Source organism: Eretmochelys imbricata, chromosome 17, assembly GCF_965152235.1.
Source record: "Eretmochelys imbricata isolate rEreImb1 chromosome 17, rEreImb1.hap1, whole genome shotgun sequence".
Taxonomy (NCBI): Eukaryota; Metazoa; Chordata; order Testudines; family Cheloniidae; genus Eretmochelys; species Eretmochelys imbricata.
In genome coordinates this window covers 9,284,609-9,311,981 of record NC_135588.1, presented here as the reverse complement: position 1 = coordinate 9,311,981, position 27,373 = coordinate 9,284,609, and the positions used below count along the sequence as shown (strand labels likewise).

General features: G+C 39.0%; 1 protein-coding gene across 1 annotated transcript in view; it reads left to right on the top strand.

Moving 5' to 3' along the window:
- NF1 (neurofibromin 1) overlaps nucleotides 1–27,373 on the top strand; it is a 165,424-nt gene that overhangs the window by 55,876 nt on the left and 82,175 nt on the right. Inside the window, exons 25-36 of the mRNA XM_077836905.1 lie at nucleotides 385–501; nucleotides 1,126–1,307; nucleotides 1,418–1,629; nucleotides 2,651–2,812; nucleotides 4,788–4,891; nucleotides 7,220–7,355; nucleotides 12,856–12,918; nucleotides 17,405–17,563; nucleotides 19,159–19,256; nucleotides 19,423–19,569; nucleotides 20,064–20,210; nucleotides 21,598–21,708. Coding sequence (XP_077693031.1) covers nucleotides 385–501; nucleotides 1,126–1,307; nucleotides 1,418–1,629; nucleotides 2,651–2,812; nucleotides 4,788–4,891; nucleotides 7,220–7,355; nucleotides 12,856–12,918; nucleotides 17,405–17,563; nucleotides 19,159–19,256; nucleotides 19,423–19,569; nucleotides 20,064–20,210; nucleotides 21,598–21,708 — 1,638 coding nt within the window. The remainder of the gene's footprint in view (nucleotides 1–384; nucleotides 502–1,125; nucleotides 1,308–1,417; nucleotides 1,630–2,650; nucleotides 2,813–4,787; nucleotides 4,892–7,219; nucleotides 7,356–12,855; nucleotides 12,919–17,404; nucleotides 17,564–19,158; nucleotides 19,257–19,422; nucleotides 19,570–20,063; nucleotides 20,211–21,597; nucleotides 21,709–27,373) is intronic.

Genomic DNA, 27,373 nt, shown 5'->3' with positions numbered 1-27,373 from the left:
GCATGTCTTACAACCTAAAGGAAAATGCAGAGCTCTGAACTTCAGTTTTGGCAAGTAAGAGGAATTAACTTAACAGTTTGTTTAAACTATGTAACTGTCATTTTTAAGATTAAACCTACATTTTTTTAAACAAATGGTTGAAGATTTAAAAAAAAAAAAAATCAGTTCACCTTTAACATTATGAATGAGTGTCATTTCATTTGGACTTGCCATGAACTGTGACCAAAGCTAATGGCATGCTGAGAACTGCAGAAAGAGTGATCATGCTTATAATATGATCCATAAGTATCTTATAAATTAGACTTAGATTTTTAGTAGGCATAGTAAGGTTTTTAGACTAAGACACTGGCCCTGTTTAATTTAACTCTTTCATTTTTGATTCAGAGATCTAGACCAAGCAAGTATGGAAGCAGTGGTCTCTCTTCTTGCTGGGCTTCCACTACAGCCTGAAGAAGGAGATGGTGTTGAACTGATGGAAGCCAAATCCCAATTATTTCTTAAGTAAATAGTCATTTTCAAACAATTTCAGTTCTACTATAATTTAAGGCAGATACATTATTTTATGTTTATTATGAAGCAAATTCTTCTTAATCTTGCAAGGGTTAATTTTATTCAGGAAGTTGCCTCAGTATATCCTCTGAATTTACGAATCTCCCTCCTAGGTTTAAGCAAACACTTCAGTTTGTAAAAGTAAAAATATTTGGAAAGCAGTCATTAAATGTAACTTTGTTTTCTCCAAGCATGTGTATATGCTTATTTCACAGAATTATCTTGTTTCAATTTTAATTTTATGAATGGAAGAATATGCAATCTTTTAGAAAAGCAATCTCATGAAATTCAGTTGCCGGGTCTGAGGAATTCTCCATGCAGGCTTTGTGATACTGCCTTCCCACTCTCACCATACATTCTTTAGAAGCTGTAGATGATGATGATAATAATAATAATCACAGTAAAACACAAAAGAAAACAAAAAGAAAAATACCCAGAGCAAGTCTAACTTATATCTGGGAGGTGTACAACAGAGCATTCTATTTTATATCCTAGACCATTCTGCTGGAAGACTGACTTTTTTTTTTTAAACAAAGTCTCACTTATCCAGATGTACAAATGTTGTTTTTGTTTTAGATATTTCACTCTATTTATGAACCTTCTAAATGACTGTAGTGAAGTTGAAGATGAAAATGCACAAACAGGTGGCAGGAAACGTGGAATGTCTCGAAGACTGGCTTCGTTGCGACACTGCACTGTTCTTGCGATGTCAAACTTACTCAATGCTAATGTGGATAGTGGCCTTATGCACTCAATAGGTAAAGTAGTTAGAAACAACTGTTTATGATTCACATACGAAGGCTTGAGCCTTAATTAAGAAGTACATGACTTTGTGACTCAAGTCTTTATTTTGTTACTATCTTGTTAGGCTTAGGTTATCATAAAGATCTCCAAACAAGAGCTACATTTATGGAAGTCCTCACCAAAATTCTACAGCAGGGTACAGAGTTTGATACGCTAGCAGAAACTGTACTAGCAGATCGGTTTGAGAGATTGGTGGAATTGGTCACTATGATGGGTGACCAAGGAGAGCTACCTATTGCTATGGCATTGGCCAATGTGGTGCCTTGTTCGCAGTGGGTAAGTTGATTCACACATCCAGTTACATGACATTTGTTAACCCCAAGTGCATTTTGTTTTGTAAGGTGTAACCTGCTTAACTCCTTCAAAAAGTCTTACATAAGACTTGGAATTAAATTTACTGCTCTTCCAATTTAACAATAATGTTAAAACAAAAGTTGACTGAAGAAACGAAGAGTTGAGGCTACACTGTTAGGGCCTGTGTTGTAATACGTGACCTTTTTCTCAGAGGCTTCTACAACTGTGATTGGGTCTATTTTGCTGAGAGCTTTAGTCTAAACTAAGATATTGTGGTATATTTTAAAATTATAGTTGAAACGGTAATTGTTAGCCTGTTATGGTAAAATAGTTTTTTCTTGTCCTTTTAATGTTGCTCGGTGTGGGGACTGTTGGGTATATGTACTGTAATACCAGAGTAGGCCTGTGTTTTGGTAACCTAATGTGCTTTTTCCCTGGTCTGTCTGTCTGGTCTGTTTATACAGTAGGTGAATCAATTAGACTTCCACCTTGGTTCATCATAGGCTCACAAGTGAGATGGTTTTAGGAACATTCTAAAGAACCTACCAGTATAACATGATCTGGTGGGGTACTCGAGGAGAGATTTAGAAATAAAATTAGAAGTGGGGGAGGGGGACGAGCACACTTTAAGGTTTACTTGTAAGACTTAATGGGACAATTTGCCTCTCAAGTATTCTAGCTTGTGCTAAATATTTTCTTCTAGTTAGTAGTTTGTCCTGTTTTGAAATATTTGACCACGTTAAAATTTGTGTAGCACAGGCTGAAACATTCTAGACCATGTTTCAGCCTGTGCTATACAAATTTTAACGTGGTCAAATATTTCAAAACAGGACAAACTACTAACTAGAAGAAAATATTTAGCGCAAGCTAGAATACTTGAGAGGCAAATTGTCACTGACATCTTTTTCTAGCACAATTTACATTAGACATGTTTGGGGAGGTTTTCACAATCCAGCCTCTTTACTGCTCTGACACACTAACCTCTTTATTTCTCTTCCTTAAGGATGAACTAGCTCGTGTCCTGGTCACCCTCTTTGACTCCCGGCACTTGCTCTACCAGCTGCTTTGGAACATGTTTTCTAAGGAAGTGGAACTGGCAGATTCCATGCAGACTCTGTTCAGGGGAAATAGCTTAGCCAGTAAAATAATGACTTTCTGTTTTAAGGTAAGTTATATGAGCTTCGGTTCCTGTTTATAAAACTCTTTTGAAGAGTTTCAGAGTAACAGCCGTGTTAGTCTGTATTCGCAAAAAGAATTCATATTCTCTGTGTAGATATAAAGTCTGCTGCAGTTTCCACGGTATGCATCTGATGAAGGGAGCTGTAGCTCACGAAAGCTCATGCTCAAATAAATTGGTTAGTCTCTAAGGTGCCACAAGTACTCCCTTTCTTTTGAAGAGTGGCAGACTAACAGGAAAAAATATATTAACTCAGAAATGTGAAACTGCAGTTGGATTACATTAAACTCTGAGTACTTGAAATAGATAATTGAAAATAAGATGGTTCTGATGACTGGAGAGTGCAAGCTATAATTTGATGGCTGTATTTGTCTACACAGTCACAGACAATTCTTGAAAGTTCATCAAGATGCCATGCAGTTGTTTTTTTATAAAGACTTACGGTGTCTAATCCTTGGAGACCTTCCATGCCGAGGCCTGATTTGGGATGGGGTGGTGGGGCAAAACTTTTTTGGCGACTTCATGACACACCCTCTTTAGTTCACACTTTAATCTGAAGGCCGCCTTGAAAGTTTCCAGGGAGCCCAGTGTTCATTCTGCAGGGTTCATCTGTTTCAGAGCTACCAGGGTGGAAGTTGAATACCGTAATGGAAAAGTTTGCATAATAGAAGTATTTATAGCAGACTTAGTAGACACATTCAAGTCAATGTTCGTTAAATGCAGGTAGAATATAATTGTTTCCTATTTGATGCAAGTGGTTGGACTAGCTAATGCTCTTCTTATCCATCTTCTAATATTTTAGAATCTGTTAGGCAGTCACTGCAGTCTTCAGTCCTAGTCAGAATATTAAAATGTATTTTAAGTTGGTTTAGTTGAAGTCTGCCCAGGCAATCAGATGGGTGATTCTAGAATGCAGATCTAGCTTACTGAAGAATTGGAAGGCTGCGCCCAAGAGGCTAGTTTCCGATGAAGTGAGCTGTAGCTGACGAAAGCTTATGCTCAAATAAATTTGTTCGTCTCTAAGGTGCCACAAGTACTCCTTTTCTTTTTGCAGAAGGTGTCTTTCTCTCTGTCCTCACAGAGATGGGAAACAAAGTCTGGCCTTTCTTCAAATAAACTGAATTCCAGTTTAAGGCCTTGTTAGGAACTAGGTAAACTGAGATGGGGGCATTGAATTGATGTAGGCTAAGCAGGAGTCCCATCTGTTTTTAAAGAGGCTTACAACATTTGATAACTTCTGCTTTAATTAGTTATTTAGGAGGAATCGTTTATGAAAATAATTGTAGAACTCAGTTATAACTTTGCATTCCAGAAATGATCCTATGAAGTACAAATATTAACTTTATATGATTCTGTCCTATGCCCTAATCTGATCAATTTAAGACCTGTTTATCAAGTCAAAGATGATGCGAAAAAGTTATTTTAAGAAATATTTCCTCCTTCTGTGCATTCAATTCATAAGAAAATAAGCATTTGGTACCCAAATTGCATAGATACTTCTACGAATAAAGCAGTGATGATGAACTTGGTATCTTTTTGGGTAGGTAGGAGTATGCAGTCTTTAAAAAAACCTGTTATAAATGAGAGAGGTAGTGACTTGTATTCACATGTTTTTCTTATTGTACTATTTTGAAAGTTTACTTGCTTTAATTTGATATACTTCAAAAGTTTAATATAGTACTTAATAGCATTTGTGCATAAACTTCTCAGACAGGAAAGTGATAATTCTAAGTACTTTTCACATTTCTTAAGCATATGTTTGCTTGTGTGTGTAGCATTCTGGCTATGAGAACTATATAATCTCAGAGAATATATTTTAAGATTCATTGCTTGTACAAACATAATCAGATGTAGGACAAAACAGAATTAGTGTATAAAGCTTGACATACTCAGTATTTGAAAATATTCTTGTGCTTTGAGTTATGCTGGCCTGGCCACACATTCTGATGTATTTTCTCCATAGGTATATGGTGCTACATATCTGCAGAAGCTCCTGGAACCTTTATTGAGGACTGTGATCACATCCTCTGAATGGCAACATGTCAGCTTTGAGGTGGATCCTACAAGGTTTGAAATGTGAAAAAAATTATCATCATCATTATTTATAAGCCTGTTTCCCATCCACACTAATTTGACAGAATTGATTTTTTTTCTTTGAGTGCTTGCTCATGTCGACTCCATTCTAGGTGTGTGCGTGCCCCCGTGCGTAGTCGTCAGAGATTTTTGCCCTAGTGGTATCCGTAGGGTCGGCTCTGGCACCCCCTTGAGTGCCGCGCACATGCGTCGGTATATCGGGCACTGCCAGCCCTACGCCCACTCGGTTTCTTCTTACCGCCCATGGTGGTTAGTCGGAGTGCCTTCCCTTGCATAGCAAGGGCTACCGGTTTCATCTCTTTTACTTTGAGCCTTAGGGCCTTGTAAATTAGTTTGTTTATAGAAGTTAGTGTTAAGTAATTGTTAAATGTAGCTAGAAGTTAGTCCCATCGAGGATTTAGCCCCAGGCGGGGCATGCCCTGGTCCTTTGGGGTTTAAGCCCTGCTCAGACTGCAACAGGCCTATGCCTGTTAGTGACCCCCACAGCAGTTGCCTCAAGTGCTTAGGGGAATCACGTGTGAAGGACAGGAGTTGTATCTGTAACCATTTTCGACCCAGGACTCAGACAGAGCACAACATCCGTTTGAGGGCTCCCCTCATGGAAGCTGCCCTCCAACCAGCTTCCGAGCCATCCCAGCTGGACTTCACTGCTAATACCTCTGTCTCAGTGCATAGCACGCCCCCGGAACTGCTCTCTGTCGCCGTGCCCAGGAAGAAGACCAAGAAACAAGGCTCTCTGGCACCAGGGAAGAAAGACCATCGGGCAAAGGAGCCAGTTCGGGCCACCCGCCCACAATGGAGCCACATGGATGTGTCTCCCCAGTCAGGGCCCTTAGTCCCCCAAAGGATCCACTGCCAACTCCAAGGAGCAGTTGGGGACGCAGACTTGTGGCGGGATCAGAGCCTTCCCAGGCTCTCCCGGAGCAGAGAGATCAGAGGCCTCTACCAGCGCTGCTGGCTCCGCGTGCGCCCCAGGGAGCGGCAAAGGCTCCCTACAAGTGCAGGCTAGTCGCCAAGACCCCCCAGAGGCAGGTGAGCACCGCCTGTCTCCTGAACCGAGGCAATACTCTCCGACTCCATGCCACAGATCTACGGCTTCGCAGTCCAGGCCTTCAGGGGCTCACCCTAAATCACCGGCACCGCGTTCGCGGACTCTGCCCTCTTAACGCAGGTCGCCTGGGGGAGTTACTGGTCTCTGCATTACCAGCACTGTTCACCCTCCCGCTGATCATCTTCTCGGCGTAGGTCCCCATCACCCGCTCTGCGGGAGTGATCTCCATTGCGGTACCGGTCCCGCCAGCACCGGTATTGGCATTGATGGCTCCACCGTGGTCACCGCAAGAGGATTCCTCTGGCACGGAAGGGTAGGTTAGCCCCTTGCCGAGGCATCACCAGCTCGATTGGTCACTGGATGCTGCGTCGAGTTCTACGGTGCCACCTTGGCAGCATGGCCATTGGCCAATGCCATACCTGAATATGGAACATACGAATCTGGCCTGATATATGTGACTCTTGCCCATAGCTCTGCAGATCATTTGCTCTAAGCCAGTAAACCAGTTGCTCAGCTACAAAAGTTTTTCTTTTTATATGGCCTACTTTGTCCTGATTACTCCCATATCTCCTCAGAATATATACTAAATGATTAGATTATTTTGTAGTTGCTTTTTTTTCTAACTCTGTTCTGCAAGTTTCTCCCTTTTTTTTATTTTACTCTAGCTAAAATAGCTTTCCCAAAACATAAGCTTCCTTTTCTGTGCTTTTATCCATGTCTTTGACTTTGGGAAGTGATAAATGGCCACATTTATAAATACCCCTTCTACCTGCATGAAATATACCTATCTATGGCTACCTCAGTAACTGCTTGAACTTTCAATAAAACCATGACGCTGACAAAACCTGTTACGTATGCGGATCTTAAGGCACAAACAATACCTGTCTTGTTGGAGATGTTCTCAACTTTATTATACCGTTGCTGAACTTCTCGTCCTCCATGGGTATGTGAAACCCTAAACTGTGTTCATGGCGGTTAAGGGTAGTGATGGATGAGAATTCTATTATCATGATTTTTTTTACAAAGCTGTAAAATGGCCTGATATTTGTGAATTACTTTGTTCAACTCATTCTGCCTCTTAGGTTAAATCTATTGTGCAGATGTCTCTATTGGTAGGTCGTTAGCATTTCAACAAGGTTGCTAGTAATGTTACACTGAAACATGGCTGCTATCGAACATATAAGAGCAACTTGTATGTTTTTTGAATGGTAACATTTTGAAAGATTGTCATATGTATGGGTCTGTTGCAGATTGGAGCATACGGAAAGTCTTGAAGCCAACCAACGGAGTCTCCTGCAGATGACCGAGAAATTCTTCCATGCAATCATTAATTCCTCTTCTGAGTTTCCACCCCAGCTTCGCAGCGTGTGCCATTGTCTGTACCAGGTATGCCCACAGTTAGGGTTTAAATCTTTAAACCCTAAGTTTTGTTGTAGAGATAGCAAAGGTCAGAATTTCTGGTTTAAAACTGTTATTTCATGCCATGGGCCAATAAGAAAGTGCTATGACCATTTCTTTCTTAAAACTGTTTTATAGGATTTATGTAATTAATCCTCCAAGCTGAAATTCAGCATACATAATCTTAGCCTAGGGAATGAACTGTGTTTATGGGGCTGGCCTGCCACTTTGAATTCACACCTGAGCACCCTGAGCTAATAAGGGTGAGGTCATCTTGTCTTGCTCTAATACCTCTACTAGGAGACTGAAGGCACAGCATTGGTTAGCTGCGGAGGTAAGAGGGCAGCTGTTATTGCCAGAAGTGTACAGTGTGGAGCCTTTGAGGGTGAGGGCAACAAAGAGGGAAAATCTGGCAAGTGTGGAGGAAGATTAAACAAGTGTTTTGAATTTAATAGCAATATGCGCATTTACTGTCTGTACCTGGAGTGACTTCCCCTGTATAAAATCCATTCAACTAATAGATGGTTTGCTCTACATAATAGTATAATTATCCATCCATCGATCTTTAAAAAGATCATAGGTATGTGTTAGCTGCATAAATACAAGAGCTATTAAAAAGCCTGCTTGGTCCCTGAATTTAAATAGTTGTCTTCAGTCCTCTACTTTAAGTACAGTAAGTGCACAAACTGTTATCTTTGAAGTAAAACGTAACTGTTTTTCTGTTTCAGTAAAAAAACGTATAAAAGCTATTATCCATGTTAGTTCTGCAGAACTATTATTCATCAGATACGAATGAACAGAACTATTATTCATCAGATACGAATGAACAGAACTAACGGTTTAAAATGTTCTTCAGCTCACTTTATTGTGAAGCTGGTTAAAATGGAAAATATCATACAAGCTTCACAGATTGAGGGTTTCTTCCTATAACTCTATTTTATACAAATTTTCTATTGATTTTAGTAGAAGCTCTTATTTGACTCCTGTCATTTTAAAATAACTTCTAAATTCCAAGTTGATGTTGCATCAGTAAGTTTAAATTTAGATTGTCTCAATCGGCATATATCCTGAAATGTTAATGGCAATATGTTAGTAGAGAGTTGTCTTAGGACTTACTCTTGAAGCTTGTAAAACATGCGGACTCAGGAAGTGTTGTGTCTGTGAGCATAGAGAGAGCCAAGCCAATGCAACATTCAGTCTTTATTCCTTTGTCCCACATGTACTGTGCTCTCTCATCGAGCACTTTCTGAAAGATTTCTCTAAGCTCTTATACTTAATCATATAAAAGCATTCTCTATTATGAAGCTATATATTGTAAAAGGAGAGAAAGTTTTAAGTTCCATCTATTGGCAGGTAGGACACTGGTAACCTTAAAATGGGGGGTGGTGCAGCATATGTTCTGCACCTAAGAACAGCCATACAGGGTCAGACCAAAGGTCCATCTTGCCCAGTATCCGGTCTTCCAACAGTGGCCAATGCCATGTGCCCCAGAGGGAATGAACAGTAATTATCAAGTGATCCATTGCCTGTTGCTCATTCCCAGCTTCTGGCAGTCCGAGGCTAGGACACCATCCCTGCCCATCCTGGCTAATAGCCATTGATGGACCTATCCTCCATGAATTTATCTAGTTGTTTTTTTGAACGCTGTTACAGTCTTGACCTTCACAACATCCTCTGGCAAAGAGTTCCACAGGTTGACTGTGCATAGTGTGAGGAAATACTTCCTTTTGTTTGTTTTAAAGGTGCTATCTATTAATTTCATTTGGTGACCCTGAGTGGTACCACATCTTGGATCTGAGTGGTATCCAAGTTTAATTTTAAAGGTGGGATGCAAAAAATCCAGGTGCAAGTAAGGAATAAGATGATGCAAAAACAGAGACCCCATCTGCAATTACTTTTGTGTTGAAGCCAATACAGCAAAGAATCAATCCTGTTTGGCAGCATGCATTTCAGTATGGAAAAGAGAAAAAGATACTTTTCCATAGCAAATAATCCTGTCTTAAGTTATGGGTGAACACACTTTCCTGAGCTATTTGTGTGTTATAAAAGAATTACCCATACCGGGGTAGACCAGAACTACTGCATCGTTGTTTTCTACCCACTGACTATTCCTTCTATAAATGTAACTTTTTTGGCTTTTAAGATGAGAACTCTACAAACAATGCATTGTTTTTGGTGCTGATTGAAAATATAGGACTCTTCTTGAATTCCTGAAGATTATTAGATATCCAAAGCAAATTGAGCAGAGATTATTTTATTTTTTAACTTTTTAATCCCAGGTCTTCAAGTACAAAATGCCAAATAAGGGGAATAAAGAGAAATACATTGATTTCACAGTCAAGTCATTGAAAGATACCTCTAATCAACTCTCTTTTATGTGGGTCTAGATCTACAAAAATAGCTTGTGCCTGTGATATAAAATAGTCTGATCGTTCATTTTCTCTCCATCTAGGGGTGGTTTTAGGAAGTTGCATCCAGCGGGCTTGAGGGGATGACAGGCAGGTTTCCTTTCAAGATGAAACAAATATTGCTTCATGGATGATGTGCGGGGGTGTTTTTAACATTATCGACTGACAACTTTAGATAAAACCTTGAGTATTGCTTCAGTTACTCGATGTTATTTCCTCTGGTCTAGGTTCTGTCTCTTTGTCTGAGCTAGTTTCTTATATGCTATTACTTAGCAAAATTTGTTGAGATAGAAATAGGTTTGAAAATATTCTAACAGTTACATTTGTTTGTGTACAGAAGTTTTTTAGTTCAATTCCATGGCTACTGGAACATATACATTGAGATATTGCCAAAGAAAATCCTACAGAGGACTACTAAGATACATTTTTACTTCTCACCTTTTGAAGCATTTATGTACCAACTAGGTTGCTCTTGGAACCAAGTGTCTCATTGGACTTTGCCAAAAAGTACAAATAAGAGTAATTGGAAAAATGAGATTAATTGGAAAAATACAATACTAAAATAAACTAGTCTTCATCTGGCAGTTGAGGAGTACTTGAGGTCTTTGAACAGTCTGCTATCTTCAGCCTGCTGTAAATAAGGCTTGATTTTGAATTTGTTGTGAATAGCCTTTTATTTGCATTTCTTTCCCCATTGTCTCCTACTTTCTCCTCTTTACGCCACATTTGGTTTATCAAAACATTCATTAGCTTATTCCCCTACATTCAAGTACTAGAGAAATTTGAAGATGGTGGCCAAGACTAAAGAAATGAGAATTATGTCTGAATTGTCATTCTTTATTTTGCATTATATAACTCTACTTTTAGAACGCTATGGTTCATATATAACATACAGCCCCCATATATAATAATTTTGGCTGGGAAAGAGTAAAACAGTTCTTTTAAGCAACCTCATAAAAATCCCTAAGGGAATCTGCCATCTCCCAGCATGAAGTGTATTCAGTCTTGCAAATGGGACTAATTTTGCAGTATTTTGGGGGGGCTTATAAATGGATGTGAAGGAAATACTAATCAGAATTGATTCTGAAAATGAATTGCTTTCAGTTAATGCAACAATCTCATTAAAACAGATTTAATTTGGATAGTCAGGACCACACTGAACAGCACTTCGGGTAGTGCGAATAGAATTCATGATAAGAGGTATTTCCTCGTGTAAATCACCAACACGTAACTAATAGTTAAGCCTCTGGTTATTGCAATGGTTAGTACACATGCTCACTCATTTTCAGGTAACTTATTCCATATGTTGTGCAAGATAGGAAGTCAAGAACAAACTCAGTCAACATATCATTACCAAAAAGCACTGTTTGATTTGTATAAAGAAACCTGTGTTTTTTCTTAACATGAGGATGGGATTCTGATTTGCTACAGAAATTTATTCCCTAACTCACAGTGTGTGTGGCAGTATCTATTTCTGAGATTTCTTTTGATTAAATAGAATAGAAATTTCAGCTGATCTTGTCACAACTTTTTTGTTGTGAATTGCCGTTATACCAGATTCAGCAGTGTGAAACTAGTTTTATTAGTAGGTGGATTTTGTGCTGAACTGATCATACATGCTAGAACAGTGGTTCTCAACCTATTTACCATTGTGGGACACGTATGGAGCTCTGTTTTGTGGGCTACATCCACATGAGCTATGTATACTACCTGTATGGCCCTGAGGATGTCACATGGGCCGCAGCTGTGTGCTGGTTGGATAGCAAGTGGCCCATGGGTTGAACCACTGTGCTAGAAGGTAAATATGAAGTGGATTGGAGATGAAAACTTTTCTGTAAATTTCCACCATTTTTATTTTGTAGGCTGTTACACAGACTTTATGGTATCTGCCAGAGCCCTGCACGGAACTAGTGTAGAGCCCTGCAGTGCGACTGGGATCCTACAGGACCTACCGCCATAATAGCGGGAAGGAGTGGGAGTCTGTATTGTGGGGTGGGATGGGATCCTGCAGATCCTGCAGGACCAGCTGCTATAATAGGTGGGAATGGGTATTGTGGGGCAGGCCGGGAGCGGTATTAAAAATAATCCCGTGCAGGGCTCTAGTATCTACCCGAATTCTGACTTGTGGGTGGGGCTTTTTGTTTTTTAAAAGAGTGTCTTGTAAGCTTCCTTGTAACAAAATGCCAAATTTTAGTGTGGCCCCTGTTTCCTCCTTAATGCTATTTTATTGTAATCTGTATTGATGGTTACTGCTGCTTTATTCAAAATAGTTATTTTCGGCTAATGTGGAGGACATGGCTTTTATCCTCACGGGTGAAGTTGACCTCTGTGCAGAGGGAACAGCACAGAAGGTCTGCGTTCCACTGTCTGACTTAAATCACAGTGTGAGGTGGTGCACAGGCCTTGGGCTGGCCCTTTTGACCAGGGATGAATTTCAAAAATGAACATAGTCTAGTCAAAGCTCTTGAATTTTAAATCTGTAGCAGTTTCTGCAAAGACCTGCTGGTTTTCTCAGTCTTTATTTACAGAAACTTTGTGCCATATTGTGCACCCATGAAAATAATTTAAACCATGATTGTGATCCAATTACGTTAAGATGAGAAAATTATGAATATGAATCATACATTAAACTAAATTTGAAGGACACACAGAGAAACTTGAGAAGATTTAAATCTAAAAATTATTTTAAAAAATGATGTAGACCTTCTAAAAGTTAAACTTTTGAAATATGCTATTTAAAAAATATTTGGGGGTATGGCAAAACATGTTTTGAAAGCTGAATATAATAATTTATGCCTGATATTGTTTATCATAAGCAAATTTAAGCATTTTAACCTAGCCAGAAATAGTAGAAATGATTGAAACCCAACATTTGCTTGCATTGTATTTAGTGCTTTGTGAATAAGATGTAGTAAAATAAGTATGTGGAATAAAAACTCCATCAAACTTTAGTTTATATATTTCATTTTTTGTTATGTTTGTTACATTTTATTGTGTAATTTTATGTACAAGTCAACATTGTTTTTGTTGCTGTATGTAGTTGGTGCTGTGACTTGTTTGTGCTCATCTCTGTTCTGTAGGCAACTTGCCACTCTCTACTGAATAAAGCTACCGTAAAAGAAAAAAAGGAAAACAAAAAATCAGTAAGTTTGGAGAACTTTTTATTAGCCATTTCTTTCAAAGCAAAACAAAAGTCTTTTGCTGTTTGTTCAGAACATCTTCACCTTAGCCTATTTGACCTTCACTATAAAATCATTCTACTAATTCTGGCACAAAAATAGCTTTCATTTCAATTAACACTGGAATTAAGTTTATATTTTAAATATTCTCTGTGTGCCTATTTGAGTCAACAAAAAGGCATTTTTAACCTTACTGCTTGATGTTCAATATTCTGATCTTCTGTCCTTGCCACCATTTGCAATTATAAATAAACGTTAAAAGAAAATGACTTCTAGACTTTAGGAAAATCCAGGTCTGCTTTATTTCAACATCTTGGTTTGTAGATGTGTCTTTTCCTGGAAGTGGGAAAACTCAGCTTAACACAAATAGTGCACTGAAAAGTAGTTTCACTTCATTGTCTTGTGAATTGTTTTTTATTTATTTTCCCTTAAGTTTTGCCTTGTGAGTAACAAATAAAATTTAGCATTTGTACTTATACAAAATGAGCAAATCTCCTAAGGTAAGCCAGTACTAGGTTAAAGAAAATAGATTTTAAATTGACAATTGAGTATTATGCTTTTGCTTTCCTTACAAGAAAATGTGTGTTGATATAGTAATGTAATTGGAAGTTAAGATTTATTGTGTCTTGAGAGTGATCTCTGCCTACAGTGTGTGAATGCTGTGGAGAATAAGATGCATGAAGGAAAAATGCAAGTTGAGCATTTTGATAATTCTCACCCATTTTTTTTGCATTAATTGAGCAGAGTGTTAATCATGTTTGTATGCAAAAAGTGCGATCTGCACGGCATTATTCTGGAAAAAGGTAATCAGTGTTTGATGAAATCTTGAGAATTGTGGGTTTGTAAGTGAAGGGAAAAAGTCTTTAATATGTGCTATGTGTTAATGATATGTTTTCCATGACATTTCAGGTGAACTAGAAGTTACATGACAGTCATTCTGGGTTAAGAACATCTTTAATAGGATTAGATTTTATCCTGAAACTTTTTTAAGGATTTAAATTTAAAAATCTTTTTGAAATAGAGTCTAGGAAGAAAACGGGATTAAATATTCTAAATTTTACTCTTGGAGATTTATTCTTGCAAAAGATGCAGTTTACATGAAACAGTGTCATTTATTTCCTCCTATTTTTGAAAAATAGAACAGTACTCTTTGTACTGAGTCTGTATAGGATTGTCTTTAAACTTTACATTGCAAGGCTAAAGGCACACTTGAAACTTTTCAGAGGAAAGGTTGACCTTTCTTAATTTTATCTGATGGAGAATTATTCTGGTCCTAACATTTTTTTCTTTTTTTTCTTTTAAACTACTACAACATTGCCATTGAGAAATTATTGTTAAAAATCTGTTCTCTTTTTGATCCATGAAAAAATGCTTTCTCCTGCTGGCTCTTGAGCAGTATTTATCTAATCTAAATTATTCGGAGCCACACTGATAGATTTTCAATGATGTATGCATTGCTACACTGCTAATAAATAATTTTCAATGATGTATGCATTGCTACACTGCTAATAAATACTTGATGTCTGAAGCAAAGTATTTATAGGAACATGAATTACTGAGATTTGAGACTATTAAAATTTAAGCTGTTTAAAATATTGTAAAATTTCATACTTTAAGACTTTTTGGTCAATAGTGGTTAATAGAAATCAAATTTTGTTGCTGTTTACTGATAAAGTAGTCTGGTTTTGATCGAAGTTTAAACTTTAGTACAGAACTCGTGATGTTTTAATGGATTGTAGTACTAAAAAAACTCTGCTATGTGACTTACTGACTTTTTTGAAAGCACTGCCTTTGAAAACAATATTCATTTATTTTGACATAGTGTACATTTATTCTATCCTTGTTCTTGGTGGGGGTTCTTCAAGTTTTAAGGTTCTTGGTACTTGTGATATTTGTAAAAGTAGTTGTGGTTCGATAACTAAAAGCTATTTTAAACAGGGTAAGTAGTCTGTTTAAATATAAATTAAAATGGGAACTATTACTCAAATATTTAAAATAAACTATAATCTGTTAAGTTTTCATGCGTTATTCATCACGCTTCTTCATCAGCAAAATTTACATGTTGAAGAATTCTAGGTTTTTACCCTTTGAAAATGAATTCTGAGGCCTGGAGAGCATGTACACCTGTTACTTGTAATGATGCAGGTTCACTACCACCCCTGGGAATCCTAAACCTTGATACCCACCTTTCTCATTCATTAGACACTTCTATTGACATTTAAAGTTCTTATAGGCAGAGGTGTCCCTGAGCTATTGCTTGCTTTTTCATCATTAGCTGTTTAAAATATTCCCTGGTGAGCTTATTGAACTTCATGGTGTTCTCAGAGATCTCTATCAGCCTTCTTCTACAAGCAAATGAGAACACACACACTGATCCTGTTCAATCTGTGCTGTCAATTACCTTTTGAAGGTACTTTTTCCACACTAACAACTCGTTTGTGCTTTCTCCCCACTCCATTTCTTCAATATACTTAAGACTAAGCATCAATAACATTTCATGGATGAAAGGTAATGAGACCTCTGAACTACCCCGAAGGGATTTTCTGCAGTGTCTTCTGCTGTTTCAGAAACCAAGAACAAGTAAACTAAAGGACTAAAGAACATAATACTACAAAAACTCATAGCAAAATTTAGGCTGTGGGGTCACACCATGGTTGTTTCAGCTGCATTCATGACAGCTTAAGTCCTCATGAATCCTGGAGACCTACATTCACAGTGACAAGATACCTTTATTTGTATTAAAATAACATTATTGCTGCATTTCTCTTTTCACTTCCCTTCTAAACAATAAGCTGTAGAACAATATATACTATCCACAGGCTATTCGGAAAAAACACATGCTCTTGGGTCCATCGCATTCCCTGTTTGCTTCTTGGGACCTTAACTAGAACTTGATAAAGGAGCCATCCTAAATATAGTGTCATGAATATTTATTTGTAATTTATCCTTGACAGCATTGATTTTTGCAATGAATTTATTCTAGTAGCCTGCCAGTAATTTACATGTAATCCGTAGTTATCAGTACAATTTCTTCATGGATTGTCTATCCTCAGTTTCATTCATTTTAAAATAGAGAAGGTAGATCAAGCTGGGGAACTTTAGGACTGTATTAAAAGCCCTGTGAACAGCAAAAAACCATACTGGTATATGTGATGACCAGATGAGTAAATCAACCTGTTTTAATATCTAGCCTCCTGCAGTTTTATGGAAAGGTGCTTTAAAGAACTAGTGTCAGGTTTGAAGGGCATGAACTTTCATATCTACAGAAGTAGCTTTCACCGTATTCCCAACAAGAGATTTTTCTAAAATTCCATAGTATAATTCTTACTGATGTTCTTCAGATGGCATTTCAGAAGTCTACGTAGTACATGTACTCCATTTAACAGTCTAGAAGGTTCTCCTCAGACTCTGCATTTCTCAGAAACCTCATTCCAAAGATTTTTCAGATAAACTAACTTGCAGTCAGTTTAGCACTCTAAGCGGTAACAAGTTTTTGTTTTCAGCCCCTGAGTTCATAAGCCTTTTATTAAAATACAAAGATTCTTTAGGTAATAACTGAGAAGACTTAGTTTTTCTTTCCATATATTTCATTCTGTTCATTCTACAAAATATTCCAACTATTTTGGGTTGGGTCCCCAAAAGTAGTACCTAAATCTACAGTTTTTCAGCAAATTCTGTCCCCATCTTTATATGATTTTGCTGGGCACTGAAGTGAATAAGAGGGAAGGGTATATGTGTGCAAGTTAAGAATAATGTTGAATAGCAGAATTCCTCTTTACCAATATAACTGATCTGTTCTTGATCGTATCATTTCATTTGGCAAAACTGTTGAAATGGTGAGTTATTTCTCCTCTTCAAGTTTTCTTTCAGGTTCCAACGAAGTCTTTCCTCCAAGGTTAAAAGTACCCAAGAATCATTATAATGTAAATTTTAATGGTGAAGGGGCTTCTGTGAGTAATCTTAAAAATCTGACAAATTAGAAACACACTTCCCATGTTTTTGACTGGGACATAATATATATTTGAATATGTTGGAATAATTGTCCACATTATTACTTTCTTAGTGACTAGTTATTTTTAAACTACTTATTGGATTTATACCAATTTGACCCTCTACTAAATAATTTCACTCACATAGGGATGGGTGTATGAAATTTGCAGTAAAATTATGTACATCTGCTTTAAAAATCCCTCTTCCTCTTGCACTTAATTATCATGAAGGTGTTGTTCTTCCTCTAGGTTATTAAGCCATTATAACTCCGGATTTAAACAATATTCTCAAATCAGCATAATCCTACTCAAATTTATCAATCCTGTATAGTCCTGTTTATGGTCTGGAGTGATTGATAAATACTTAAAATGGGACTAGAGCGGAACACTTTTTTCAGCTTTCCTTCCTCTTTTACTTTAATTCAAACTGTAGCTTTATAATTCTCAACTTTACTTTTTAGGTTGTCAGCCAGCGGTTTCCTCAGAACAGCATTGGAGCAGTTGGAAGTGCCATGTTCCTAAGGTTCATCAATCCTGCAATTGTCTCCCCTTATGAGGCAGGAATTTTAGATAAAAAGCCTCCACCTAGAATTGAAAGGGGCTTGAAGTTAATGTCAAAGGTGAAGGATTGAATTTGCTTGTTTCTGTATTTTTATTTGGACTTACTGTGTTTTCTAGGTGATTTTAATTTGTTTAATTAAATTTAATTTAATTCTCTGTTTAAAAAAACTATAAGGAGACTTATCTCAGCTTTAAGTTTACTCTAGCCAGGACTTCAGTGTTTAAATGTATACATTTTCTATTAATTTTACAGCTAATTTGAATTGCAGTTTCTGAACTATGCTTGGGTATATATCATAATTCTAATGTGCAGGCTTTATCTCAATCTAGTTCTTGAGGGGAAAGATTTGTATAAAAAACAAATATTTTGATGTTTCCCAGTAACCTGAGTATAAAAGAGCCCTATACTGTTTGGCCTCCCAGACCTGCATTGCTGTTTTTTAATTCGGAAAATTCTGTGTCAGAATATTAAGACTTGTTTGCACAGTTGTGCAAAATTCAAGCTTTGGGCTGCAGAGTTCTGACTGAAAATTAATAGCTCAGAAGTGAGGGCACAAGAAATTAAGCAGGACACACTGCTAACTGCTGTCTAAAATGTAGTACGACTCAACCTTTTGTTCCTGTTAAGTTTCTGTTCCTCACTTCTGAAAATTATTTTCAAAGCCTCATGAAGGTTTTGAATTTCAGTGGATGTACGTATATCAGAAAACTTGACATGTATGTGCCTTACTGTCATATAAATATTTTAATGTTGAGTACCCCTCCGATGCCTCTAAATATACCTACATAGGAGGTTGTTGAAAAGCCAGTAAGGCTGACTACACCTTTTTAATGACTTTGTAAAAAGCAACTTTGATGAAGTACAAAGGTAATTCCACTGGTAGTTTACCTGAGAAATCTTTGCCACACATCTTAGATAAAAATATAGAAACCAGGCTTTCTCGTGGGCCTGTGGCCTGCCCAAATATCTTTACTGCAGTTAAACATCCGCTTAGCTTGAGCCCTGCAAGTCTACGTCAGCTGGCTCAAGCTAGTCATGGGATTTTAAGTGCGGGGTAGACATACCCTTACTGCACAGCAAGTTGGGCTGTTTGAAATAGTAGTACCTCAAAGTGCACTCACTTAGTAAGTGAATTTTGTAGCTGAAAAACTCTCTTCCTGTACACTTGATTCAACTAGTGACCACTAATCAGTGTAGCTATGCGAGTACTGAGAGTTTGGGGGAAGAAAACACCATTCCGTGGCTGCAAGAGGAATAAATACCCCCTCATTCTTCAAGCCTACATGAAAGGCAATGGAGTGAGCTTGTTCTGACTTGGCCCCATGCTCCCTGCCCTTTCTGTCCATTCCTGTAAAATTTCTCCCTTCTCACTACTAAAGGGAGCCTTTAAAGGTGCAAACACCCCTTTTCTTCCAGCCAACTGGACAAAGATTTATTTGCATAAAGGCTGCAGTGGGCACAGTCTACTAAATTGAAATTAATTGGGTTGTTCAACAGCCTTTTTGTGTGTGTCCTGTGGATTTTCATAGATAAATAGAAGTGGATGAATCTGCCAAAGTGGGAAGAGATGTTTCATTGGCACAGCTGCATTAAGTGTAATGTGTAAAACCTCTGTGTGCCTTTAACAATTCTATTTTCTATTTTACTGTTTAGATACTTCAAAGTATTGCCAACCATGTCTTGTTTACGAAAGAAGAACATATGCGGCCTTTTAATGACTTTGTAAAAAGCAACTTTGATGCAGCACGAAGGTAATCCCACTGGTAGTTTACCTGAGGAATTTTTACCACACATCTTATGTAAAAATATAGAAAGCAAACAGAAAAATGCTTTCTCATGGCTCTGTGACCTATTGTCAGCCTGCTGGACTGATTTTTCCCTGCTAATCGGAGCAATTGGTTTTCTGTCTCCCTTTAGGTTTTTTCTTGATATTGCATCTGATTGTCCTGCTAGTGACACTGTCAATCACAGTCTCTCCTTCATTAGTGATGGCAACGTACTTGCCTTACACCGTTTACTTTGGAACAATCAGGAGAAGATTGGCCAGTATCTTTCCAGCAACAGGTAAAAGATCTGAATGTGGGAGGGAGTTATCAATGCAATTACAGTTCAAGATGACAAATCAATTAATTCACATCCTGGGGATTGGCATGGGCAGGTTGACTTTCATTCATTAGCTGTTACTTAAAAGAACATTGTACTAACCTACTTCTCTTATGAATTATTTTGTCCGAGGAGACCTTCAGTTTGCAATATCCATAACTTTCCGTTGCAGTTCTTCATATTACTGTAAGCCACTTACAGTAATCTACTTGTTTGCCTATGTCTCATTCATATTGAGACCTGTGCATGAATTATGCTTTCTACTGTGAACAGATTTCTTATAGTTGTTCACTAAACCTGCAATAAAAAATTTAACATTCTTCACTTGCCTAAAAATACTTGGGACGCGCAACCAGCTCATTTGTGGTAAAGGGAAGTTACTGGACCAAAATCAGGAGGGGGCCTGAGGGCTAAGTAGGATTTGTTGTCTCTTGTAAGTAATATATTGTTTCTAGGGATCACAAAGCTGTTGGAAGGCGACCTTTCGACAAAATGGCTACTCTTCTTGCCTACCTGGGTCCACCGGAGCACAAGCCTGTGGCGGACACACACTGGTCCAGTCTAAATCTCACCAGTTCCAAATTTGAAGAATTTATGACTAGGTAATGGAGCTACTCAACATTGGAAAAATTGGCTTTTTTAAACTTTAAGCTATCAGTCTTGTAATTTTGATGTAGCATGTACAGTAACTCCTCTCTTAACATCGTCCCGGTTAACGTTGTTTCGTTGCTGATCAGTTAGAGAACATGTTCATTTAAAGTTGTGCGATGCTCCCTTATAATGTTGTTTGGCAGCCGCCTGCTTTGTCCACTTCTTTCAGAAAAAGCAGCCCGTTTGAGCTAGCTGGTGGGGGCTTGAAACCAGGGTGGACCGGCAGTCCCCCTATCAGCTCCCCTAAATTCCCTGTGTGGCAGTCACTCAGCAGGCTATCAATTGCCAGGCAGTTCAGCTGTCCCTCCCCCCCACTGCTGCTTGCTGCTCCTGCCCTCTGCTTTGGAGCTGCTCCCGGGAGCCTCCTGCTTGCTGTGCAGGAGGTGGGGGGAAGAGAGGTGCTAATGTCAGGGCATCCCCCTCTCCCCGCTCCTGCTCCCCATCTCCACAGAGTGGGAGTGGGACACAACAGGGCTGAAGAGCGAGGGAGCTTGCTGGCAGCAGCTGCTGTCTCATCTTGCTGATCTACTTAAAAAGGCAGTGTACTTTAGGGGGTCAGCGTATTTAAAGGGGCAGTGCACCTCTCTCTCTCCATTCATGCTGCCTTTTAGAGTTTGAGGCTACATTAACAACGTGTTTCAGAGTAGCAGCCGTGTTAATCTGTATTCGCAAAAAGAAAAGGAGTACTTGTGGCACCTTAGAGACTAACAAATTTATTTGAGCATAAGCTTTCGTGAGCTACAGCTTGAGGGCTCAGCTGAGTGTTAGTTCATCATTTAGCAGTAAGGCATTTCCTGGGAAATATTCCACCCCCTTCCACCCTGTGACTCCACCACCTCAGCTAAGCTTCGCAATAGTCTTTTGTCTGGCAAAAAAAATGCCCCTGGAACCTAACCCCACCTATTTACATTAATTCTTATGGGGAAATTGGATTCACTTAACATTTCACTTACAAGTAGCATTTTTCAGGAACATAACTACAGCGTTAAGCAAGGAGTTACTGTGTATACATAAGTACTTTCATACCTAATGAGGTCTTTTGGAGGGAGAGATGGGGGGGGGGGAGGTAGAACCAAATTTAAAACGTTTAAGTTCTTTTCCACTCAAAAATAGAGAAATAAACTCCATGCGGTGTGATGATTTTTTTTCCCCAAAAAATGTCGGCTCATTGGTAAAATGGAAAACTCTAAGAAAACAGATGTGGTGGTGGTTAAAAATTTGCTTAACAATATTTAATGAAATGTCAGACAATTTTTAAAGTGCAAATGGGCCGTTTTTCCTCTAGGCATCTATGAACAAATGACGTCAATGTAAAGTAATAATTGTGCTGATTTCTAGGCACCAGGTACATGAAAAAGAGGAGTTCAAGGCATTGAAAACGTTAAATATTTTCTATCAAGCTGGAACATCAAAAGCTGGCAATCCTGTTTTCTACTACATTGCTCGGCGGTAAGAAAACTTCTGTCTTTCCCTTGTCTTATAATAACCACTGTAATACCAAAAGCGGCAAGTGCATATAAGGAAGATATGTGCTTCTCACCAACCAGGAATTTGTGAACATATCTGAGATTTGAGGTGAGACTATACTCTTGTGGCCATCCAATTTCCTGGATCAGAAATTTATCGGTATAAATTGTATGGGCACCCATCCCATAGTGTCTGAGTGCCTGTGAAATGTATTTAAAGTTCATTGTGAAAGGGTTACATTTTACTTTAGGAGGTGAAAAATTCAAGGTCAATATTAAATTGACCCCACAGTGCATATGGATGGTACTAATATTAAGTCATATCAATAACTTCCTTCTGTTCAGAATTTATTGCAGCAGAAAAATTGGGAATTTAAATGCAAAATGAGGTGGCAAAACATGTCATGGAATAAAATTTTGAAAAATACTTAAATCCTATTTTCAATAGTGATTGAGGCATGTAGGACCTAAGACTCATTAAAAGTCCCTGGGACTTATGCTCCCAGATGCTTAAGTTGTTTTTGAAAATGGAACTTGTGCTTATAAGTCACTTAAGTACTTTTGAAAATTTTATCCATGATCGTTAGTGTTGAGTTGCTTCCTTTTTATAAGGAAAGGATTTAGTATATGGAGTGGTGCATATGATGTATGCAGAAGTCTGATTAAAGAAATGGGGAGAAAATCAGTTTTAGTATTGAAGAATAGACTACAAGTTTTGCAAAATATTTAATATTAGAACCCAGGACTGTGCATATTTTAACTTTGATCTTTCACCATACTCGAACAATTCACTAAAATAATTGATGTCGAAAGTTTCAAGAAATATATCTGACACAGGATTATTCTTTTCAGATCACCAAGGCAAGTATTTCACTGTAATCTTTTAATTTTTACATCAGTTTTACTAATATTAGTGAAATGATTGCAGTTTAACAAAGTTATGCGTAACTAAGTGGTATTACTTACTGTTGACAAAGGATTACCCTTTAAGCTAAATATCAACAAAAATGCAAACCAAATAAAGTTGCAGCCTAGATCTTGACAAACAAAAAACCATAGTGTGAATGACAAGTGGAACGTATAAGGATTTGAGATATCAGTGTCCCTTGCAGGAGAACAATCGGACTTTTGCAAAGGGAACATGATCTCTTTTTATGGTTATCTGAGTTTATTAGGCCAAAACTTTTGGTTACTCTATTAGAATTGGGCACATGAGGATAGATACGTAGGAAATAGGGTCATATTTGCATAATTTGGCTTTTGAGGGGGATACATGGCCATTTTTGAGCTTTATTGATTTTTATTCAAATATTATTGAACCAATATTAAAATAATATTGTTCCATTGAAGATTATCGCTTGTGCAATTAATGTTTAGTTTCCTTAGGAACACCGTGCAGCTTCATTGTACGTAATGTGGCTTTGCTAGAGTGCTTTACTATTTAATGAGTAATTCTATACTAGGAGTAGTCAAATTGAATCTCAGGTTTGTCTAAGCATTGTGGTTACACTGGTAACTGGAAAAACAACTCTTCCTTAAAAGCTTAAAGTAATTAAGGTAAATTGATGTAAAGTGAGCACAGCACTTAGATTGTGAAACGAATCTACAAGCCTTAACACAATATGCCATTTACTTACAATTATTTCACTTTCATTTATTCCGACAGAATCCTTAGGCCCTGTCGACACCAAAAGTTGCAGCAGTTTTGTTAAAGACATGTTCTTTTTTGCATGCTGGTCCCTATGTATATCCCCCTGTGGGTTCATATGCACTGCACGCAGTGGAGACTGGAGAATTCTAGCAAATATTGTCCATTGGTCTGCACCTCTGCAGTTGCTCTCCTTGTGTTCCATACTGAGGTATACAAGGGGTGGTGCAGACTGACACCACTCCAGTTTCTTCTTACCACCACATGGCCTGAGTTGGAATCCTCCAGTGTCAGGAGCTGATCCGCTTTGACATTCTTTCCTATAAATATTTGCAAGTTTTATGTTAGTTATTGTTAATAGTTTTCATAGTTAGATTAGTAGTTAGTTAGAATCTTCACTCTGGGGTATCTTCTGATTCCTTGCCTCGGGACTTAAATTATACCCAGGCTCCTGGGCTTTAAGAATTGTCTCTCTTGCCCCTGCTCCTTTTTGGTCAGCGACAGCAACCAGTGCTGCCTCTGCTGCCTTAGAGAAGCTCATATCTCTGCTACGTGCAATATTCACTGCTCCTTTCCCATCCGAACGCAGCAGGTATGGGAACACTGGCTTCAGAAGTTCCATGGAATGTGCCATGAAACCTCAGCTGAATCCAGGAAACCCCCCTGCACATCTGCCTGAGACATTGAAGAGCATGCTTCCTAGTTCAGTTATGACACAGGAGTGAGAGCGACTAGAGCGAAGGACTCTTCATCTGGGCCTTCTTACGAAAGTATTGAGCTGATCCCCTAAGCAAGAGCTGATCCTAAGAGAAGAGATCCTGTCCAGGCTGAGCAAATCTTTGCATCCAGGACACAAGGACGTGGGTCCTTCCAAGCCTCATGACCATGATCAAAAGGCACATAAGAGGAAGGCTCCTACAACACTGACCTTGATACTAACTAAAACAAAGCACAGAGAGTTAAAGGGTCGTGAACCACGGTATTGACAGTAACCAGGGGCTTGGAGGCTCCATCACTGGTGGTACTGTGGCAAGCCCAGAAGGAACCACCGACTACCAAGTTTTGTTTTACACCAACTCCAGTGGCAGATAGCAAAGAGAGACAGCCTTCTAAGGCTTCAGCATCCTACACCACACCACGGGATATCTTCATCCTCCTGATCTTGCAGTCCCTCCTGTTGTTGGGATCAACCCTAATCAGGGAGAATCTAATAACAAGGAGAAGCTCATCTCCCATTCCATCCACTAACCGTGGTTTTCTGACACTGGTACTGACTTGCACCACTAACGGAACCGGATCTGACCCTCACCCTGACCTTCTCACTTTCCTGCGAGTCAGACATTTCAGTGGAGTCATCTCCTCCTCCACTGAGGGAGTTCAGTCCAGACAGAAGTTTGAGAGTCTCCTGCTTCCAGCCTCAACCATTCAAGTGTGTGTGGGGGATTCGCGCACTCAGGATCAATTGTACCCAATGCCCTTGGGGACCACCACAACTTATTTTTGATCCTTCATATTGGATCAGCCTTACTGGGGACCATGAGACCTAGAGTCCATTGATCCCATAGGGAATCCTACCCACCCTTCTTCCCCAAGAGACCAATCGAAGCCACCTGAACTATGGAAGAGGAGAAAGACTAACTGGTACCAACTCGTAGTTCATCTTCGTTGCCTAATGAGCTAATTGCTCTAGCCTCAGCTTCTCTACCCGATGGCCACATACAGTACCAAGAGCTACTTCAGAGAATAGTAGAAGAGCTCTAGATCCCGTTAAAAGAGGTGCAGGACTTACACCACAATCTCTGAGACATCCTAAAGCCTATGGGAGCTAGCAGACTAGTATTCCCAGTCAACACCATATTGGAACTGGCAAGAATGGTATAGTACATGCCAGCCACTTGTGCCTCTACCCCTAAGAGTACAGCTAAGAAAGCCCCTATCCCCTTTGTCCTGGTTAAGGGAGCAGAGGGTTTTTTTCCCTCCCACCCTGACCTGAATTCCCTAGTCATCTAAGCAGCCACAAAAGATGCAAAACCAAGGGCCCCCTCTGCTGGCAGAGTCCAAATGTTTAGACCTCGGCGTGGGGGGAAGAGATTTACTTTCTCCAACTATCAGGCCCTCCTGGCAAAGTGTTTTTTTTTTTTTAAATTACTCTAAGTTGTGACTTCAAAGATAAATTACCTCAGGAGGATAGGGCCCAATTTCAAGCCCTGTTGATGAAGGCAGATTAGTGGCAAGAAGCTTGCTACAAGCTGCAGTCGACTCTGTTGATACTGCTTTGAGATCCATGGTGACAACTATAATGACATGCCAGGAATCTAGGCTACCCTTCAGGACTTCCCAGGGAGGTACAGAGCGCTGTGCAGGACTTGCCCGTTGATTAAAACAATCTTTTCCACCAGAAGACAGACCAGTCTTTGCATTCAGTGACTGACTCAAAGGCAGCTCTCCACTCCCATGGCATATATAGACCAACCCCGAAGCAAACGGTAGAGGGTGTAAAAATAGAGACACACTGCCCCATCCGCCCCTACCACAGCTACCCAACCTCTCCCCCAACCAAAAGATACTTCTGATGGGATGCTCAAGAGCTGCGAAGCAGTATTGATGTCACCTTCACCTGAAATCTGCTTTGATGGACATGTAGCACGATTCCCCCACAACTGGAGGGCAGTAAGAGACAGATGGATGTTGGATGTCATCCGTTCCAAATACACCATAGATTTCATCTCCCCACGTCTCCAGAAACCCCTTCCTTGTCCGTCTTCAGGGACGCTTTCATGAGGAGATTTTCCTTCAGAAGATGAAATCCCTCCTACAACAGGGAATAGAGAATGTATCCCTTCAACATCAAGGAAAAGAGTTTTACTCCATATAGTTTGTAGTCCCCAGAAAGACAAGTGGATTGAGACCCATCCTCAGCCTGTGACGACTGTGTCTTTACCTGCAAGATAAAATTCCACCTGGTTACATTGGCATTGATAAATACCATCCCTAGAAAAAGACATATGGTTAACAGCTCTCAATATGGAAGATGATTCCTTTTACATCAATATTCGGCCTTCCCACAGAAGTTTTCTCAGATTTGTGGCAGGCTATGACCACTAGCCATACAGAGTACTCCCATTCAGCCTTGCAACTGCACCCAGAGACTTCATAAAAGTATTTTCCATAGTAGCAGCACACCACGGATGGGACAATTCCACTGTCTTCCTCTGTCAAGAGAGCAGGTTTCTCACAGGTACAAGTGCAGAAATTATAACATTGGCCTCATTGCTGCTCCATCTCCTCCATATTCACGGAGACTCCTAGAGATACTAGAAGTCCACTTTGACTTTTTGATGGCAGCTTTACAAGCAGCCATACCATCTGCATCCTTACACCCTCCTCTTCTCTGACGACTGCTTTTCAGCTATCCACAGTGGAATACACATAGGGACCGTCACTCAGAGGAAAGAGATATACTTACCGTTTTTAACTGGAGTTCTTCGAGATGTGTGGTTCCTATTTGTATTCCACTTCCCACCTTCCTTCTCCTCTGCTTCAGATTTTTCTTGATTTTGGGTAAGAGGTGGAACCTTGGTACACATTCAAGGAAAGCAACTTCATGAGAGCAGACTAATGGATGCTGCTTGCTAGAAAGCTCGATTCTTAGGCACATGGAGTGCATGGTGTACCTACAGTGGAATACAGATAGGGACCTCACATCTTGAACTCTAGTTATGAGTTAACTAACTAATTTAGGTAAACAGATGCAAAATTCTGTGTGGACATTCTTAATTCAGTTTATGCCTGGTTTAGATTGATTTAGCTTACTTTGATTCCAGGCAGATTTAAGCTAAATTGATATAAGCCAGGAATAAATAGAATTAAGAATGTCCGTACAGGGTTTTGCATCCATTTCAACCAGATAGATCTATTAAACTTACTTGTAGCTAAATCAGTGAAACACTGTGTGAAGACAAGATGTTAAAATACGTATGTAGTGCTAAATTCAGTGGAG